This window comes from Lissotriton vulgaris, chromosome 9, assembly GCF_964263255.1.
Source record: "Lissotriton vulgaris chromosome 9, aLisVul1.2, whole genome shotgun sequence".
Lineage (NCBI taxonomy): Eukaryota > Metazoa > Chordata > Amphibia > Caudata > Salamandridae > Lissotriton > Lissotriton vulgaris.
The window spans coordinates 1,239,181,592-1,239,200,852 of record NC_141697.1 but is presented as its reverse complement, the minus strand read 5'-3'; the positions used below and the strand labels follow the sequence as shown (position 1 = coordinate 1,239,200,852).

General features: G+C 48.9%; 1 protein-coding gene across 3 annotated transcripts in view; it reads right to left on the bottom strand.

The window, feature by feature from the left end:
- The window catches only part of PDZRN3 (PDZ domain containing ring finger 3), a 597,986-nt gene that overhangs the window by 30,215 nt on the left and 548,510 nt on the right, over nt 1-19,261 (bottom strand). For all 3 annotated transcript variants that reach the window (XM_086939398.1, XM_086939399.1, XM_086939400.1), the window contains one exon: nt 9,795-9,879. In XM_086939398.1, coding sequence (XP_086795524.1) covers nt 9,795-9,879 — 85 coding nt within the window. The remainder of the gene's footprint in view (nt 1-9,794; nt 9,880-19,261) is intronic.

Genomic DNA, 19,261 nt, shown 5'->3' with positions numbered 1-19,261 from the left:
TGTACACACCTGTACACTGAGAGTCTGTCTGTGTACACACACCTGTACACTAAGAGTTTGTCTGTGTACACACACCTGTACACTGAGAGTCTGTCTGTGTACACACCTGTACACTGAGCGTCTGTCTGTGTACACACCTGTACACTGAGAGTCTGTCTGTGTACACACCTGTACACTGAGAGTCTGTCTGTGTACACACACCTGTACACTGAGAGTCTGTCTGTGTACACACCTGTACACTGAGAGTCTGTCTGTGTACACACACCTGTACACTGAGAGTCTGTCTGTGTACACACCTGTACACTGAGAGTCTGTCTGTGTACACACCTGTACACTGAGAGTCTGTCTGTGTACACACACCTGTACACTGAGAGTCTGTCTGTGTACACACCTGTACACTGAGAGTCTGTCTGTGTACACACACCTGTACACTGAGAGTCTGTCTGTGTACACACCTGTACACTGAGAGTCTGTCGGTGTACACACCTGTACACTGAGAGTCTGTCTGTGTACACACACCTGTACACTGAGAGTCTGTCTGTGTACACACCTGTACACTGAGAGTCTGTCTGTGTACACACCTGTACACTGAGAGTCTGTCTGTGTACACACACCTGTACACTGAGAGTCTGTCTGTGTACACACCTGTACACTGAGAGTCTGTCTGTGTACACACACCTGTACACTGAGAGTCTGTCTGTGTACACACCTGTACACTGAGAGTCTGTCTGTGTACACACCTGTACACTGAGAGTCTGTCTGTGTACACACCTGTACACTGAGAGTCTGTCTGTGTACACACCTGTACACTGAGAGTCTGTCTGTGTACACACCTGTACACTGAGAGTCTGTCTGTGTACACACACCTGTACACTGAGAGTCTGTCTGTGTACACACACCTGTACACTGAGAGTCTGTCTGTGTACACACACCTGTACACTGAGAGTCTGTCTGTGTACACACCTGTACACTGAGAGTCTACACTGAGAGTCTGTCTGTGTACACACCTGTACACTGAGAGTCTGTCTGTGTACACACCTGTACACTGAGAGTCTGTCTGTGTACACACCTGTACACTGAGAGTCTGCCTGTGTACACACACCTGTACACTGAGAGTCTGTCTGGGTACACACCTGTACACTGAGAGTCTGTCTGGGTACACACCTGTACACTGAGAGTCTGTCTGTATAGACACCTGTACACTGAAAGTCTGTCTGTGTACACACCTGTACACTGAGAGTCTGTCTGTGTACACACACATGTACACTGAGAGACTGTCTGTGTACACACCTGTACACTGGGAGTCTGTCTGTGTACACACCTGTACACTGAGAGTCTGTCTGTGTACACACCTGTACACTGAGAGTCTGTCTGTGTACATACCTGTACACTGAGAGTCTGTCTGTGTACACACCTGTACACTGAGAGGTTGTCTCTGTACACACATGTACACTGAGAGTCTGTCTGTGTACACACCTGTACACTGAGAGTCTGTCTGTGTACACACCTGTACACTGAGAGGTTGTCTCTGTACACACCTGTACACTGAGAGTCTGTCTGTGTACACACCTGTACACTGAGAGGTTGTCTCCGTACACACCTGCACACTGAGAGGTTGTCTCCGTACACACCTGTACACTGAGAGGTTGTCTCTGTACACACCTGTACACTGAGAGTCTGTCTGTGTACACACCTGTACACTGAGAGTCTGTCTGTGTACACACCTGTACACTGAGAGTCTGTCTGTGTACACACCTGTACACTGAGAGTCTGTCTGTGTACACACCTGTACACTGAGAGTCTGTCTGTGTACACGCACCTGTACACTGAGAGTCTGTCTGTGTACACACACCTGTACACTGAGAGTCTGTCTGTGTACACACACCTGTACACTGAGAGTCTGTCTGTGTACACACCTGTACACTGAGAGTCTGTCTGTGTACACACCTGTACACTGAGAGTCTGTCTGTGTACACACACCTGTACACTGAGAGTCTGTCTGTGTACACACCTGTACACTGAGAGTCTGTCTGTGTACACACCTGTACACTGAGAGTCTGTCTGTGTACACACCTGTACACTGAGAGTCTGCCTGTGTACACACACCTGTACTCTGAGAGTCTGTCTGGGTACACACCTGTACACTGAGAGTCTGTCTGGGTACACACCTGTACACTGAGAGTCTGTCTGTGTAGACACCTGTACACTGAAAGTCTGTCTGTGTACACACCTGTACACTGAGAGTCTGTCTGTGTACACACACCTGTACACTGAGAGTCTGTCTGTGTACACACACCTGTACACTGAGAGTCTGTCTGGGTACACACCTGTACACTGAGAGTCTGTCTGTGTACACACACCTGTACACTGAGAGTCTGTCTGTGTAGACACACCTGTACACTGAGAGTCTGTCTGTGTAGACACCTGTACACTGAGAGTCTGTCTGTGTAGACACACCTGTACACTGAGAGTCTGTCTGTGTAGACACCTGTACACTGAGAGTCTGTCTGTGTACACACCTGTACACTGAGAGTCTGTCTGTGTACACACACCTGTACACTGAGAGTCTGTTTGTGTACACACCAGTACACTGAGAGTCTGTCTGTGTACACACCTGTACACTGAGAGTCTGTCTGTGTACACACCTGTACACTGAGAGGTTGTCTCTGTACACACCTGTACACTGAGAGTCTGTCTGTGTACACACCTGTACACTGAGAGTCTGTCTGTGTACACACCTGTACACTGAGAGGTTGTCTCCGTACACACCTGCACACTGAGAGGTTGTCTCCGTACACACCTGTACACTGAGAGGTTGTCTCTGTACACACACCTGTACACTGAGAGGTTGTCCGTGTACACACACATGTACACTGAGAGGGTGTCTGTGTACACACCTGTAAACTGAGAGGCAGTGAATGAGTTTGTGCCTTTGTCTCCCCAGGTTCTCTGACGTGCACGACTGAGGAATGATGGTCCATTAAAATGCTGATTTACCACAAAAAGTGGCATCTTTTGCCTCGTGGACACGCTCTCCTCCAAAACAAGGTAACTTGATGAAACCTGCAGTGACCATAAATCCTCTTCAAAGCGCCATGGAATGCAGTCCCGCCAGTTGCAGAAATGGTGAGAGGGAATGTGAAATGTGGAGTAACTTGTTGAAAGGTGCACAGCCTGATCACTCGCCGCCGCGTTACGCCGGCAGCAGTGTTACAAGTTCAAGTCTAGCGCCTGGTCAAAGCCGGTGTAAGCAGGAAAGACTCTAGTAGGAACTCCTTGAAGAAGAGGAAACACAGCCACAAACTCAAAGGCATACAGAAGGGGGCACCCATATTTAGAAGATGCACTCAGCACTCAATATAGCGAATCAGGAGCCTTACTGATCACCCCACCTCGTGCGAGATCGCTATCTCAACCACACGTCAAGAGTTAGTCGGCTCTATGGCCACAAACACTGGAGATGCCTGCCTTGGTGAGTTGGTAGCCCAAAACACTTGATAGCCACTGACAATCGAACCGCAGCCTGGGAGACCGAGCCCCTTCCCTCAAAAGTTGCGCCCGAGTCTTTTGGACCTGGGAAGTGGTCAGAGTGAAGCTTGGTTGCTCAGCAAGGAAGTTACCACCAGTTACAGGGAACCGCTGGTCAAGCTGTAACCCGGAGATATTTAGGACCAAGGGCTGCAGCAGGAAGACCCCCGTCACTAGCATAGCATCCTTGAGCATCGTCAGCATCCTGTATCCCTCGCATCAGGACCACTCCATTAAAGACTATGGATCAGCATCCACAGCATGGACTGCATCATCAGCATCCTGTATCCCTTGCACCAGGACCGCTCCATTAAAGACTATGGATCAGGATCCACAGCATGGACTGCTTCATCAGCATCCTGTATCCCTTGCATCAGGACCGCTCCATTAAAGTCTATGGATCAGCATCCATAGCATGGACTGCATCCTCCGCATCCTGTATCCCTTGCATCAGGACCGCTCCATTAAAGACTATGGATCAGCATCCAGAGCATGGACTGCATCCTTAGCATCCTGTATCCCTCGCATCAGGACCGCTCCATTAAAGACTATGGATCAGCATCCAGAGCATGGACTGCATCCTTAGCATCCTGTATCCCTTGCATCAGGACCGCTCCATTAAAGACTATGGATCAGCATCCAGAGCATGGACTGCATCCTCCGCATCCTGTATCCCTTGCACCAGGACCGCTCCATTAAAGACTATGGATCAGGATCCACAGCATGGACTGCATCCTCAGCATCCTGTATCCCTTGCATCAGGACCGCTCCATTAAAGACTATGGATCAGCATCCACAGCATGGACTGCATCCTCAGCATCCTGTATCCCTTGCATCAGGACCGCTCCATTAAAGACTATGGATCAGCATCCACAGCATGGACTGCATCCTCCGCATCCTGTATCCCTTGCATCAGGACCGCTCCATTAAAGACTATGGATCAGCATCCAGAGCATGGACTGCATCCTTAGCATCCTGTATCCCTTGCACCAGGACCGCTCCATTAAAGACTATGGATCAGGATCCACAGCATGGACTGCTTCATCAGCATCCTGTATCCCTCGCATCAGGACCGCTCCATTAAAGACTATGGATCAGCATCCACAGCATGGACTGCATCCTCCGCATCCTGTATCCCTTGCATCAGGACCGCTCCATTAAAGACTATGGATCAGCATCCAGAGCATGGACTGCATCCTTAGCATCCTGTATCCCTTGCATCAGGACCGCTCCATTAAAGACTATGGATCAGCATCCAGAGCATGGACTGCATCCTCCGCATCCTGTATCCCTTGCATCAGGACCGCTCCATTAAAGACTATGGATCAGCATCCAGAGCATGGACTGTATCCTTAGCATCCTGTATCCCTTGCATCAGGACCACTCCATTAAAGACTATGGATCAGCATCCATAGCATGGACTGCATCCTCCGCATCCTGTATCCCTTGCATCAGGACCGCTCCATTAAAGACTATGGATCAGCATCCACAGCATGGACTGCATCCTCCGCATCCTGTATCCCTTGCATCAGGACCGCTCCATTAAAGGCTATGGATCAGCATCCACAGCATGGACTGCATCCTCAGCATCCTGTATCCCTTGCATCAGGACCGCTCCATTAAAGACTATGGATCAGCATCCACAGCATGGACTACATCCTCAGCATCCTGTATCCCTTGCATCAGGACCGCTCCATCAAAGTCCATGGTGGTCACCCATAGAGCCGGGGACTGGACTGGAGACGGCTTCGACTGTGGGGTCGCTGTGTAACTGGACCGTATTGGTGGCTGGGACTTGCCCCCTGACAAAGTTGGTTGACTCAAGACTGACAAAGTGCTTGTTCACAACTTCATAAAGAAAGTTTACCGATATTGCGATCGATTACAATGAGTTATTGCACTCAAAGAAAACATGTGATTTATTCTTTATTTTAAAAATTCATATCTCTAGAACCCTCTGGCGGGTTTTTGTCACTGAGGAGTCTACATAAAGGAAAAAAACAAAAAAATGTCATAAATTGGTGTTGTCTTTATATTGTGTTGCATTTTCTTCTTATTCAGTGTCTTGTTACTTTTTAATACTTTACTCTTGTTTCTTTGACGAAGCCTGACTGCTCAGAGCCACGGCTACCCAGGGTTGAGCCAAGACTTTTCAGAGAAACTTGTCTGGACCCAAAACGGGTTAGTGAGTTTATTACACAGTGAGGCCATACAACCGCACCATATAATAAACCACCTTCCTCGCACTTAGCAACTAAGAATCCTATACTAGAACAAAACGTTGGCTCAATGAGGCGCTCTGCCAGGGAGAGTCCGAATGTTTGGGATGTCGAAAAGGCCTAACACTGCAAGAAGCGACAAATGCAGATGAATTTCAGTGTAAGGCGGAAAGCTGAATCTGATGCCAGGCACTAGGGGTGAGTGGAATTGAAATTCCGCTGGCAGCGTTGTGAAGAGTTGGCGAATACGCAGCAAGGTGAAGAGGCAAACTTCACAACTTTGCAAAAACCTGTCCTTTTTAGGAGAAAAACGTCCTGCAAGTAAAGGTTTTTGTAATAATGTTTTATCATATTGTCTCACTAAAAGTAGACATTCCACCCTCGTTTTAGGTCTGGCAAGACCGTTTAATTTTACTAAAATATGTGTCAAATACGCTTAATGATAGGGGCTTTCAGCCACCCTTCTTCAGCCACCTGTTATTGTTCCATTCACATATTTCTTCCTTCCACAACAACATACAGCGTAGGGCAGCGGCCCCGCCCACTTTAGCCATTGGCTAACTTCACTGTGATTTGGGCTAAATCCCAGGGTGCCAACGTGAGCTGCAGAGCACATATACCAACGCATGAACTTTAAGATATGTGTGAGGGTGACAGATCAAGCCCCCAAAACACAAGCAAAAGAACTAGAAAAGAAAAGAAAATGGTGGCATTAGATGTGGTGTTTCTTAGGGCTCTGTCTTGCCACCATCGCTACTCAAGGTCTACGCGGAGACGTAGTCGGATAGGGTTATTTCTCTCATACAACAACTTTCGGGTTTTTACCAGTGATTTATAAATGAACTTTAACATAACAACTGACTGGACTTCTGCAACGTCCATAGTTTGAGAAACTTTGGCCAGATCAGACTCTCCTGCGAGGGAGCGCGGCACTGGGTGCAAGGAAAAGGAAAACAGGAAAGGATCTAACTTACGGGTACGCAAATAGTTGGGCCGTGTGAGAGATGAAGCTTGTCTACTCAAAACAATACCACTCGGCCTTCCATTTCCATTACTTTGCACGGTGGTCTATAGATGGAATGAATTTAGCAGTGCTTGTTTCTTAACACAAGGATCATTACCAAAGACGTAACCTCACCCCGTTTAGGTCTCGCCTACTAGACAACGCAGGCTGTCTACTGTGAGACGTATTATTGGCTTACAGAGGGCTTAGAGCCCGCCCATCCTTACCATTGGCTGGCTCTTTGTCAGTTTCATTTGCTTGCTTCCTATTTGCCAAGGAGCCATCAAAAAACCACCACAGGTAACCCCTTTGTACCCTTCCGCCTGTCTGGCATGACTGTCGCCACTCTGTCTGAGAGTTGTGCAGTCACTCCTCTGAGAGCGGAGGTGCACGCCTCACGCGCACCAGTCAGGGGTGAAAGTGAAACTATCTGCACTGCTCTGCAGCCATCACCGCTGGCAGATGCTGTGTTTTCATTGGCCAGTGAAGGCCTTCGCGATTTCTGAGATCCAATGGACTCCACCTTGACCCCTGTGACCTAATAAGTGGGTGGAGTGAAATGGGTACTTTCGTCTCCCTGTCACCAGGCACGTCCCCAGTGTCGTGAGTCCTGCTGCAAGGAAGAAAATGTCAAAAATGGCTGCTGTTCACATTATAAATACAGCAATAATCAGGGTTCAGTGGGCCCGGTGTCACTGCACCTGCTGCACCAATGGAGCCACCACAGGGGGAAGGTCCTTCTCCTACCTCGCCGCCAAGACTTGGAACTCCCTCCCGACCCACCTCCGCCTGACCCAGGACCACCTCGCCTTCAGGAAGCAGCTCAAGACCTGGCTGTTCGAGCAGTAGCGGACCCCCCCTCCCCTAGCGCCTTGAGACCCTCTGGGTGAGTAGTGCGCTATACAAATGCTTTGATTGATTGATTGATTGATTGGAAGCTATGCCCCTGCTTGTCAAGTGATGCATCTAGAGCCAGGGTCCTGGCTGAGGCCCCTCCTTCAGACCTGGAGCTGTCTCTCAGGAATGTCGACTGCTTCACATTTCTCCCTCAGACTCTCCTGACAGTCTGAAGCAGAGTATAGACGTCTGGTTAGTACCGAAGAGCCCTGGGGCCACACTCCTGTGACATGTTTGAAGTGTGTGTGATGTTTGACCGCCAGGAGATGAAGGACAAAGGGCAGGTGCAGCTGAAGGGAGCCGACGCAGAACCGGGGGCTCTGTGTGCTCAGAGTGGGACGCTCCAAGAGGTACCCCAGGGGTACGGTGTCATGCTTGCACATACGGTGTGTGTTTACTCACACTGATGACGTCAGAGATAATTTCTAGAATCTTCTGGCTGTAGCCCCGCCCCCTGCTCTGGCTTGGAAGGGGCAAGTTAAGAGAATCAATGTTTGGAGTGTTTCTGGGACCTGCTTTGCTCGCCTGATCTATCATACGGGAAACATCCTTTACAACGGAATCGTTACAACGCGGTACCGTTACAACGCAGGATTTACAACGAAAGTCGTTACAACGACTTTCGCTGGAGGGCGCTTTAGGATAGGGGATAGTTTAATTTACTATCCAACACCTTCCCTACTATCCACGGGGACTGGAGTTGAAATAGTAAATTAAACTATTCACTATCCAGCGCCCCCCAACGCAAGTTGTTGTAACGACTTGCGTTGTTAAACCTGCGTCGTAAAGGTACATGTTGTAACCGTATGCGTTGTACCGTCATATATCCCTATCATACATCCATCCTATCATCACAAGGGAGGTTAACAGTGAAGGCGCTATCAAAGACAATAGAACCATAGACATTCTGACAGGGCACAAACACACAATCTGTATTGTTATAGTGCACAAACTCTATTGAGCTTGCAAGGTGTTACCGATCGAAGTAACCAGACTCATTCTCAGTGGCTGAGGTTTATGCACGTGGTCCACCCACTGCATGTTTAATATAATGTGAGATGTATTGCCAGCCTACAGATGGCTTAAAGCCCAACTATTGTTTGCCATTGGTCAGCTTCACTGTCACTCTCTTTGCTTGGTTCGTATTCGTCAGCTCCCATAGACTTTCTTTCCTCTGCTTCTGTTTGTCCCTCCCTTGGAGCATGGACACATTACATGTATACTTCCACTGCTCACTTTTCAGGTGTTACTTTTTTTGTGTTTGAACCCTCCACAAGAGTGCATGTGTTTTCCAGCTGTCGTCTCCCTCATGTATTTCTTTCCCTCCTTCTGCCACCCCCAGTGTTCCTCTCTCTCAGCTGTGTGCTTCGCCCCTACACTACACGTTGCTTGCTCACTCATAATAGTGCCAAACGATTCCCTTTGCATTTTCAAGATGAGTCAGAAATAATTTTACAGATCTTCTATTAGTGTCAAGAAATTCAGTTTACTGACTTAAGAAGAATGAAGGGCTGAGCCAACATCAAAGACACTTATCACTGTGAGTCTGGAACCCTTCGCACAGATCTCTGGAGCAGGTGTATTAACCCACTGCGCTACATCCCTCAACCAGAATCAGACCCACGTGAGGTCAGAAGGCCAAGCTCATCAGCCTGCAGGCTTGTTTCACAAACTCTTCACAGCAAATCTTACTTTTCTTTAGACCTAACAAGCAACATTCGCACACCGCTCCTTCACTTGAACTCTCACCTTAAAGGGTCTTTTAATGAACTATCATAGTATAAACTATTTGACATAGCACCTATGCAATGTAGTAGATTTTCTGAACACACAATAACACAAACCCTTCACTGTGGCAGGCGGCGCTATGCTCAGTGGGCACTTTAAGGTCCAAGTGTTCAGCGCGGCGAGGGAAATCAACCAAGGTTGCCCATAATGTGCTTAAGGTTTCCTTAAAGTGCCTAGTTCCCCGTGTGAATCAGTCTATCTCCTACCTTAAGAGTATATGGTGCATTAGAGCGTTACCTGCACGTTCCATAATTCACATTTAATCCGAAGGGGGCGAGTCAGACGCAGATCAATGTAGGGCTTTCAACCCCAGAGATTCTTTTCCTCATAATGAGGGTTGGGGTCGGACCCGTCCTCACCTCTAACTCCAGCTCGTCGCGGTCCATGTCCGGCGGAAGCACCCCCAGGAAGTCCGGGTCATAGAAGGCATGCGCCGACGGGTGCCTAGAAGGATGAGAAAGGCCCTGGGTCATGGTTTGATTTTTTTTATGTTTGAAAGCTTTATTAAAAGAAAATCAGATAGTACAGTAAAGTGACATTAGCCAAATATGAAAAATGATAAAGAATGTTCTAAAGTAAACATAGGTAGCCAATATCACAATGCAAGAACAAGCATTTTGAATTATTTTACGGGGAGGAGGGGGGGAGGGGAGGAGAGGAAGGGAAATAAAAACGTGGTAATATCCTAGAGAATGAGTAAAAGACAAAAATCAAATACCATGAGTATCAATCATGAATGTCAATCAGAAAGTACAGTAGAAAATATCATATTAGCAATTACTAAAAGGAGGAACGTTTATCAAATAGAAAACATGTATAAAGCTAAAAAATTACAACAGTCATGGTTTGATTTTAATCATCATTTATAAGGCAACATTAAGCTTCGAACCCAGATACCCTGGTGACCCTCAGGGGCTGACGCCACAGGAGCCTCAGCCTCAGTAAAAGCACAGCTGGTCTTTAGTGAAAGTAAGTGATGCTGGACAGGCCGGTGCTAGGACAGGCCAGTAGAGCTGGGGCAGAGTCAGTATTAGACAGGTGCTTACTCCAACCACATATGCATTCATATGAACCCTAGGCAATGAACTCCAGACAGCTATTAAACTGCGCCCACAAATGCTTTGATAAAGCAACTTTACAAACTAAAAAGCATATCACCAATTCACAAAAGGGAACTTAAATTGAAAAATATCAGGCAATGAGAGAGGTGATGATTTTGGGGCCCCCCCTAACCTAGGAAGAGGACCAAGCAGATGCCCTGAACACACAGAGCATACCATGCTGAACGATTCGGTGGTGGTCCCATCCTCTAAGGACCACCCCAAGCACAGGAATGGGTAAAAATACAATCCCAACCAAAGGCCCTGCAAAGCATTATGGGACGATATTAGCAGTGGGCAGTGAATATTATAGTATCCAATATCGTTCAGCAAGATCTGCTCTTCGTTTTCAAGGCATCTGCTTGGTCCTCCCCCTAGGTCAGGGAGGATCCCAAAATCTTCACCTCTCTCACTGCTTGCTAAATTTACGTTTTCATTTTTGTGAGATGACTATATGCATTTTAGCATGTAAAGACAGAGATACTTGTTGATTTACCAAAGGTATATGAGGTTTCTGTTTTATTAATTGGGAGTCCGACGGAGGGATTTGCACGTAGTAGTACTCTGCCAGCTATGCCCACCCTTGCCAGCTACACCCACCCTTACTTCATATCAAAAGCGTATGGCACGAGCCCTCCAGAATCCGTACACGTGGTAAGACATGTCCTGCAGAGGTAGGTGGGATTGTTAATGCCCCGCAGGCGATGGTGTGCGAGCCTCGCACTGTGGATTGGAACCCAAGTCTGGAAAACCTTTAAATCGCAGTCACAGTATATGGCATTTTGGAGAATGGGAGAAAAGGGACTTTGGATTCTAGATGCTACATTTCCTACTGTAGCCCAGTGTTCAGGGAGCCGACAGTGGGGGTTTGGTGGAGGGGACCGAGGGGAGGGACTTTCATGGACTGTCCTGCATGCATAGAATCCCACCTGAAAAGTCGATAGCCTGGACAAACTTCAGGGACAGGGTACGTAACGACAGTAGTGACGTACAGGGGAACCCTCATTGCGAAGAACTAACTCCTGGCCCATGATGCTCTAGCAAAGAAACGGAGTGTACTCCGGGACAACAGGGCTCGTTCTTAGGTTTACACGTCATAATCAATAAAATCACAATATTGAGACAAAAAGCTGGAAAACAACAAATGACAAACACGCCAGAGAATATCAAGTATTAATGTTAAGGGGTTAAGGCTACAAAGAATATCAGGACTAAAAGTTAAAAAAAAATATGTTCAGTGGTTTGACATTAATTCTTTAAAAGATGTGGAAAATTATATCACAAAATAAAATATTATAATAATCAGAACAAATATTTGCACTGGAAAACTTAAAAAAAATAATCTGAACATGTTTCAAAAATACAAATTTAAAAAGTAGGGAACCTGCATTAATCTCTCCAAAATGAATAATCGGTTTATAATGACACTGTGATACCCCAGATGTAACGTCATGGAATCCGTGAGATTGGCAGCCCGCGTTAGTGAGCCGACAGCGGTCAGGAGGGCTGACATAAGCCGACACCTCAGGAATGCCAGGGGTCGCCCCAGGACAGTCACCGCATTCTAGAGTTTTTTATCTGCACTAAGTAATCACCACATAGGGCCCGATCGGCAGAGGTAAATTTGTACACGTAGTGTAGATGTGATAACGTGTACATCTACTCTCACACATAAGGCTACCACTTACTTTTTTGCTTTTCGCCATTTCTGAGTGCAGATTTTACACCTGAGTGAAGATAAAATAGTTTCCACGCCCTCCGATGAGAAGGGTGGAGACTTCTATGGTTGAATTTACGAGTCGAAAGGGACGATTGGTAACTTTCAACTTCTTTTGGGATCTCCACCTCTGGGCCGTAGATTTTGCCATACAAAAATGTATGCACATTTAATAAAGTTTAATTCTAACTAGAAATAAAAGAAGATTATTTAATGTAAAATGAAAAACAAAATCATTTTAAACAAATAATAGTAACCTAAGCCTATATACTGACAAAGATACGGCATACAGCCTCCTAAATTAACATAGTTAATTAAACATGCTAACATTTGTAACCGGGATTGCACTTTAATTGTGTTTTTTTCCAGTAAATTTCAGAGTTTTATTTAAACATTCGTCCTGCTCTTATAAGCGATGGTAAACATAACTTCCCTTTACCCTTAGTATTTTCAGGAACTGTGTACACAATGACTTAGAAGTAAATCAATTCTTTCTACATTATTCTCTGTAGGGTGTAGTGCTCTAGCCTGCTTTCATTACGCTCCATGGGAGTGGGTTGCAGCGGTTGGCTGTGTGCGGTGCTTAACGTACTCCTAAGCTGGGCTGGGGTAGGTGTAAGCCTGTCTTGTCACTGTTCCGGCTGACTAGAACCAGGACTGTATTTTGTGATTTGGAATGATCTTACTCTTCTGTGGGGTGGAGGGTGGGGGGGGGGGGAGGGAGGGGGGTAGTAGTGTAGCCTTCCCCAAACCTCTTCTTAAATTTTCTTATTAACATCAAGTTAGTTGCAATCATTCCCCATTTCCCACCACTTTCCTTTCCTCTTCCACATTTACTAAATCCTTTACTCCGGCCGTAGGTTTGTGAATTGCATTCGGTACTGCCTGAAGTAGTATTACTGGAGTACTGTTTTACGCACTCCACAATGACTGGTGCATCGGGCACATATTTTTGGAAAGATGCTCAGAACTACTCTTGAAAGAAACCGAAGACCCCTCCTTCAAGGAGGAGCCCCTTATGGCCCATCAGTAAGGACCCTCAGCTCCAGCCACTGGACCAGCTGCAGAGCCATCTCCTGTACTAGTAGTGTCCCGGATCTCAAACCCTTAAATGTTCTCTTGACCACAGCTCCGTCCACCGCACAGACGTACGCTGTTCCTTCTTCCCTCATTTCCACCAATCCCTGCTCTTTCCTCGTCTCAGTCAAACATCTCCTGGTGACCCCTCTTCGGCTGGTCCCTTCTGATCTCCGGCACATTCACCTTGGGTTAGAGCCTCTCGCCCTGACCGCCTTACCTTCCTCAGCAATGATCTTCAAGCTTCCTCACCTACACTCATTCAGGAAAGGACACTTTATGCTCCCACTTGAACCCTCGCCCCATTACCTCCTCACTATATCTCCAGAGACAATTTACTCTGCGTATGACCTTTGCCAGTTTAGATGAACCATCAGTGGTCTCTGTCCAGCATCCTGTATCCTGCGTTACCACATGGAAGGCAGGCGCTTCAATGCCCGTGCTTTGGTATAACCCGTCAATATGAGCTCCCCCGTGCTTTGGTATAACCCGTCCCTGTGAGGCAGCTGTGAATGCTCCCCAGAAGCCTGGGCAGGTCACATCTACTGCTCCATGGGGTCAGGTCCGGGTTACTCTTTACTTGGGTTTGCCATAGTCTCCTGGGGTTGGGGTATGGCTAGCAGGCCTGTTGAGACTTTCATTTCATGGTGTTTGAGATTGTGAGCTGGCTGAAAGCTCGGAAGTGATGCAACACATTAGCACTTAAGACAGGTTGGCGTGCCTGTTTAGCGGCTTTGCTTTTCTCTATTTTATTTAAATAACAAATATATTTAAGTTTTACTTTATTGTTCCAACTAACATCACAATATGACGTGTACTATTTTCTTTCTTGTTTGCGAACGGTGTTTGCATGCGCGGGGGAAATATCTTGCAAACTTGCAAATGCAGTCGCCAATTGGCACGGCCATATTCTTCCACTTGTCCCGCCCACTAGCGATGCGTGCTTCCTGTTCGCGAACACTGGTGCGTCCGAATCACGTGTTCGCGATCGCACACTCTCACAGGATCGCGCGGCTGGCTACCAAAATCTTGTGGCGCACACAAACGGATAGGAAAACTCGTTGGCGAATGTAAGGATCCTGGTAAGTCGCTCCCACGCGTGCGAACACACATTTTGAAAGCGCAAACAAGGAAAAAATTCTGCAACGCCGCAGATCGTAGAATTTTTGCCAATTCCTCATTTTCCGCAGAACGCTGCATTGCTCAGATTCAGCAAATTCTGTTAGCGGAATGGAATTTACCGCCCAGGCCTAGTGGCGTCTCACTAGCTGTCCGTGGAGCGACTGGAGTTCTCTGCTATACGGAGGCGGTTCTTCTTCACACCGCCAACCGTTCGATTGTTGTGGAGAAGAGGCAAGGTTTGCTGGCCTTCCTTGGCTGACTTTCATGACCCTTCTCGGTCACGTTTGTTTATTTTTATTCTTAAAGTGCTTCCCTTGGCTGCAGTGCGCAGTGCGGTGTGTGTCGTAGAGAGAAAGAGGCAACGTTCATGAGGGTCCCGCTCCTGCATTCAATGTTCTACTAAACTGAGTCTCTCACTCAATGCTTTCATTAACCTTCCAGTAAGTTTTTACCCCGCAACACCTCCTCACACATCTTTCTGGAAACACTTGTGAACTTTAATAACATGAAGCCTCTAATTTCGGCGCATTTCAACGGAGCAGAGGAAAGCTTGTAGGGCAATGGCTCTGGCCTCTAATGCAATTATTGAGAAGGTTTAAATCTGCTGTATTAAAAGCACTTTTTACTGTTGTCTCCTCTTTGCCGTTTTCTTTGCTATTAATAGGGAAGACATATACTTTATAATAAGGCATTAAACTACTCATTCAGCTCTTTTTAAACCTGTTTAACAGCGGCTGTCAAGGAGCGGTTGGTGCTGATGTTCGGGCATAAAAAGGGGTTTCTTCCCATATGTAGGAAGGGGGAGGCTCTAGTTGGCGCAGTGCAACACTAGCGACAAGCAGGGACTCTCTCTTCCTCGTCAGGGCTGAGGGTTACCTTCCAGACAACCTCTGCTTACCCTCTAGGTAGTGTGGCTTAAGCAGTCGTAGGCTAATCTTTGGGGCACATAGGGTTAAACACTTGCAACAGTACACCTTCACAACCAACCCACCACACAACGAGACCAGACTGTATTCTTGTAAAAATATATCTCTTTATATAGACTTTACGCAGGCTTGTGAATACAGTCAATAACTTTACGGATACGGTTGCAGGATATTAGCTTTAGGTTACCACAGTTCTTATCGTAGTTCTTGTGAGGCCCGTAGGCCGGCGTTAAACAAAGTTCTTTGTGGAGCCAGCGGCTTCCAGGGGATCTGTCCCACGTCGCGTTGCCTTCCCGGTGTCGCTGATCGTTGCGGCTCTTCGGCCGAGCAGGTCACTGGTCGTCCGGGGCAGCGGTGCTCTGTGGCGGCACGGTCCTCTCTTCGTCGTCTGCTCCGACCTTGGAGACGGCGGCTGTGCGGCGGTGACAAGTGGCAGTACGGTCCCCAAGTGCAGGACGTACCCAGCCAAATGTCGATGCAGCTGTGGGCTCACAGCTGGGCTGTCGGGCAGGCTACCGACCTTGTGGATTCTCGTAGGGCAATGGTCGGTCCTTGCAGGTGAGGGACGGCTCGCTATGCAGTCGCCTCGATAGCTCGGACCGGACGGGCCCTCCTTTGCTTTGCTCTCGGGCTCCCAGCGCAGTTGTGGTCACGATGTTCGGGCCAGCGGCGGCTGGTCCTCACTGTGCTTCCGCTGTTGCTTTGGGCCCCGGTCACGGTGGTCGGGAGGGTGTGGATGCCTTAGAGGAGCTTCCTCTTTGTCGGTGCTGCGGCGATGGTCAGCACCCGCAGTCGCTTTCTTCCAAGGGGGTTAGCGTCCACTGGTCCTGGGACGCTGGTCAGGGGGCAAGTTCAATTCCAAGCCCTTGGAGATCTCTTCGCAGAGTTTGGCACAAGTAGCACAAAAGTCTTCTCGTAGTCTTTTTGTCTTCCTCTCCTTCAGCAGCAAGGCACCAGACACAGGCAAGAGTCAGCACCCCTCCTTGTCTTCTCGCGGTCCTTCTCGTAGGGCAGAGTCGTTCTGTGGCCCAAACTGGATCTAATTTTGAAGGAGCAGGGCTCCGTCTTTTATAGGCCAATTCCTTTGTTCTCGCAGGCCAGGGGGGCCTTTGCATAGCCACTCTCAGTTCTGGAGTACCCCGGCGGGTGTGCTCCGGCTCCTGCTTTCAGTGTGAGGGGCAGGCGCATCAGACGCCCCACAGGAGGTGGAGCCAGCATTGTCCTGACAGGGGTGGCCAGAGTACCTTGTTGATGGGGGCTTCGCCCTTCCTGGGCCAGGTGCCGGCAGAGTCATCCGCCGCTCCCCAGGAGGGTGGAGCCAGCATTGTGGTGGCCGAGCACAGTGACAGTTCGAGTCAAGAGGCACTCCTACCTCCCACTAAGGTGTAATCTGCGCATTCACCACCTGTCATCCCTCCAGCCCTGTCACTCACACATCCCAGACAGTCGGATACACATACTGGCAGAGGCAACTGAAATGGTTAGGCAAGCAAATGCTAACTTTCTAAAAGTAGCATTTGCAAACCCAGGATATTGAAATAAACTTGTCTACAAGAAATATCTCATCATCCTGAGTTCAGGCATACTAAACATGACTCACTACCATGCTCCTTGAGCCTGCGGGGATTATAGGTCGTAATAATCCTCGCAGCTCAGTCTGGCCTAATGGAGCAGGTAGCCTTCAGTAGTGAAATACGGTCTTCGTTGTAAGTCACTACCAGGACATGCCACGCACATCAGGGCTTGTCCTACCTTACACCTACAATGCACCCTGCCCGCAGGCCTACCATAGGGGTGTCTAATATGCAGTCAAGGGAAGGGTCGGTGCGGGCAAGTGGGGACACTTGCCCAGCTAGCGTGGCAGTACGAGACCGCACGCGGGTTCTGCGGTCGCAGTTCCCAGACACATCTTTTACGGCTGCCTTGGTGGGTGGCGCAACCAGCGCTGCAGGCCCACCAGCAGTATTGGCATCTACAAGCCCCGGCACTCTCTCGTGCGCTTTACTAGGGACTAACAGTAAATCCAATTCACCAATCATGGATACCAATCGTATGTACAGGTTACAGTAGGGAGCACTTGCACTGCGGCACGGATCAGCCGTGGCGCAGTGCCCTGAGTATCGGAAAACCAGCAAAACATCGGAGGCACATCAGCAAAAAGTGGAAGGGAGACTCACGCCAAGGTGCCAGGTCTAACATGTGTCCCCTCCAGCTGAAATGTGGGGGGAACTACCCTTCCCCAGGGAGTTCCACATCACTAAGGCGGAAAAATCTGGACAGACCGTCAGCGTTGGCGTGATCGGTGCCAGGGCGGTGTTCCACCGTAAAGTCCATACTCTGTAGAGAAATGGACCACCTCAACAGTTTCGGGTTCTCACCCCTCATTTGCATCAACCATCTGAGGGGCCTGTGGTCCGTCTGAACTCGGAAGTGAGACCCAAACAAGTAGGGTCTTAGCTTCTTCAGCGCCCAGACCACAGCAAATGCTTCACGCTCTATTGCACTCCACCTACTTTCCCGTGGAAGTAACCTCCGACTTATGAAGGCTACGGGTTGGTCAAAGCCCTCCTCAGTCATCTGTGAAAGAACAGCCCCTACACCATGCTCTGAAGCGTCTGTTTGCACAATGAACTCTTTGGAGAAATCAGGGGCCAGGAGCACGGGCGCCGTGCACATGGCAGTCTTCAGGGTGTCGAAAGCTTTCTGACAGGTGTCAGTCCAAATCACATTCCTGGGCTGCTTCTTCGAAGTCAGCTCTGTCAAGGGGGTCACGATCGTGCCATAGCCCTTGACAAACCTCCTGTAATACCCAGTGAGCCCCAGGAAGGCTCTCACTGCAGTCTGGGTCTTGGGGGGTTCCCAAGCCAGGATGGTTTCGATTTTGGGCTGCAAGGGGGCTACCTTGCCACTCCCAACTTGGTGTCCCAAGTACACCACTGAACCCTGCCCAATCTGGCACTTGCTTGCCTTGATTGTGAGGCCTGCTCTGCGCAGGGCCATCAACACTTCCCAGAGGTGTCGCAGGTGTTCGGGCCAGGTGCCGCTGAACACCGCGATGTCATCCAGGTAGGCGGCACTGAACTCGTCCAGTCCAGCCAACACCTGGTTGACCAATCTCTGAAAGGTGGCAGGGGCATTCTTCATTCCAAATGGCATAACCCGGAACTGGAAATGCCCATCTGGTGTAGAGAATGCCGACCTCTCCTTTGCCCCATCGGTCAAGGCGATCTGCCAGTACCCAGACGTCAAATCAAACGTGCTGAGAAACCGGGCAGCCCCTAGCCGATCAATGAGCTCGTCAGCTCTGGGGATGGGGTGCGCGTCAGTCTTCGTGACTGAATTGAGTCCTCTGTAGTCCACACAGAACCGGAGTTCGGGTGTGGCTCCCAGCGCAGCAGCCTTCGGAACCAAGACCACGGGGCTGGACCAAGGACTGCTGGAAGACTCAACCACCCCGAGGGCAAGCATCTTGGAGACCTCCTCCTTGATGCAGGCCCGTACCCTGTCAGTCACCCGGTAAGCCTTATGCTTCACCGGTAAGCTGTCTCCAGTGTCCACATCATGGACGCACCAATCTGTGACACTCGGAACCAGGGAAAACAGGTCTGGAAACTGCCCCAGCAACTGGCGGCAATCCTCCTGTTGTTCGGCGGTCAGGGAGGGTGAGAGGTTAACTCCATCCACTGACCCATCCTTCTCACAGGCCACCAAGAGGTCCGGTAGAGGCTCTGACTCCTCCTCCATTCCGTCATCGGTTGCCAACAACATGCCCACTTCGGACCTTCGCAAGTGGGGCTTGAGGCGGTTGACATGTAGGACCCGCAAAGGGTTCCTGGGCGTCTTCATGTCCACCAAGTATGTCACGGGGCTCTTCCGCTCCACAA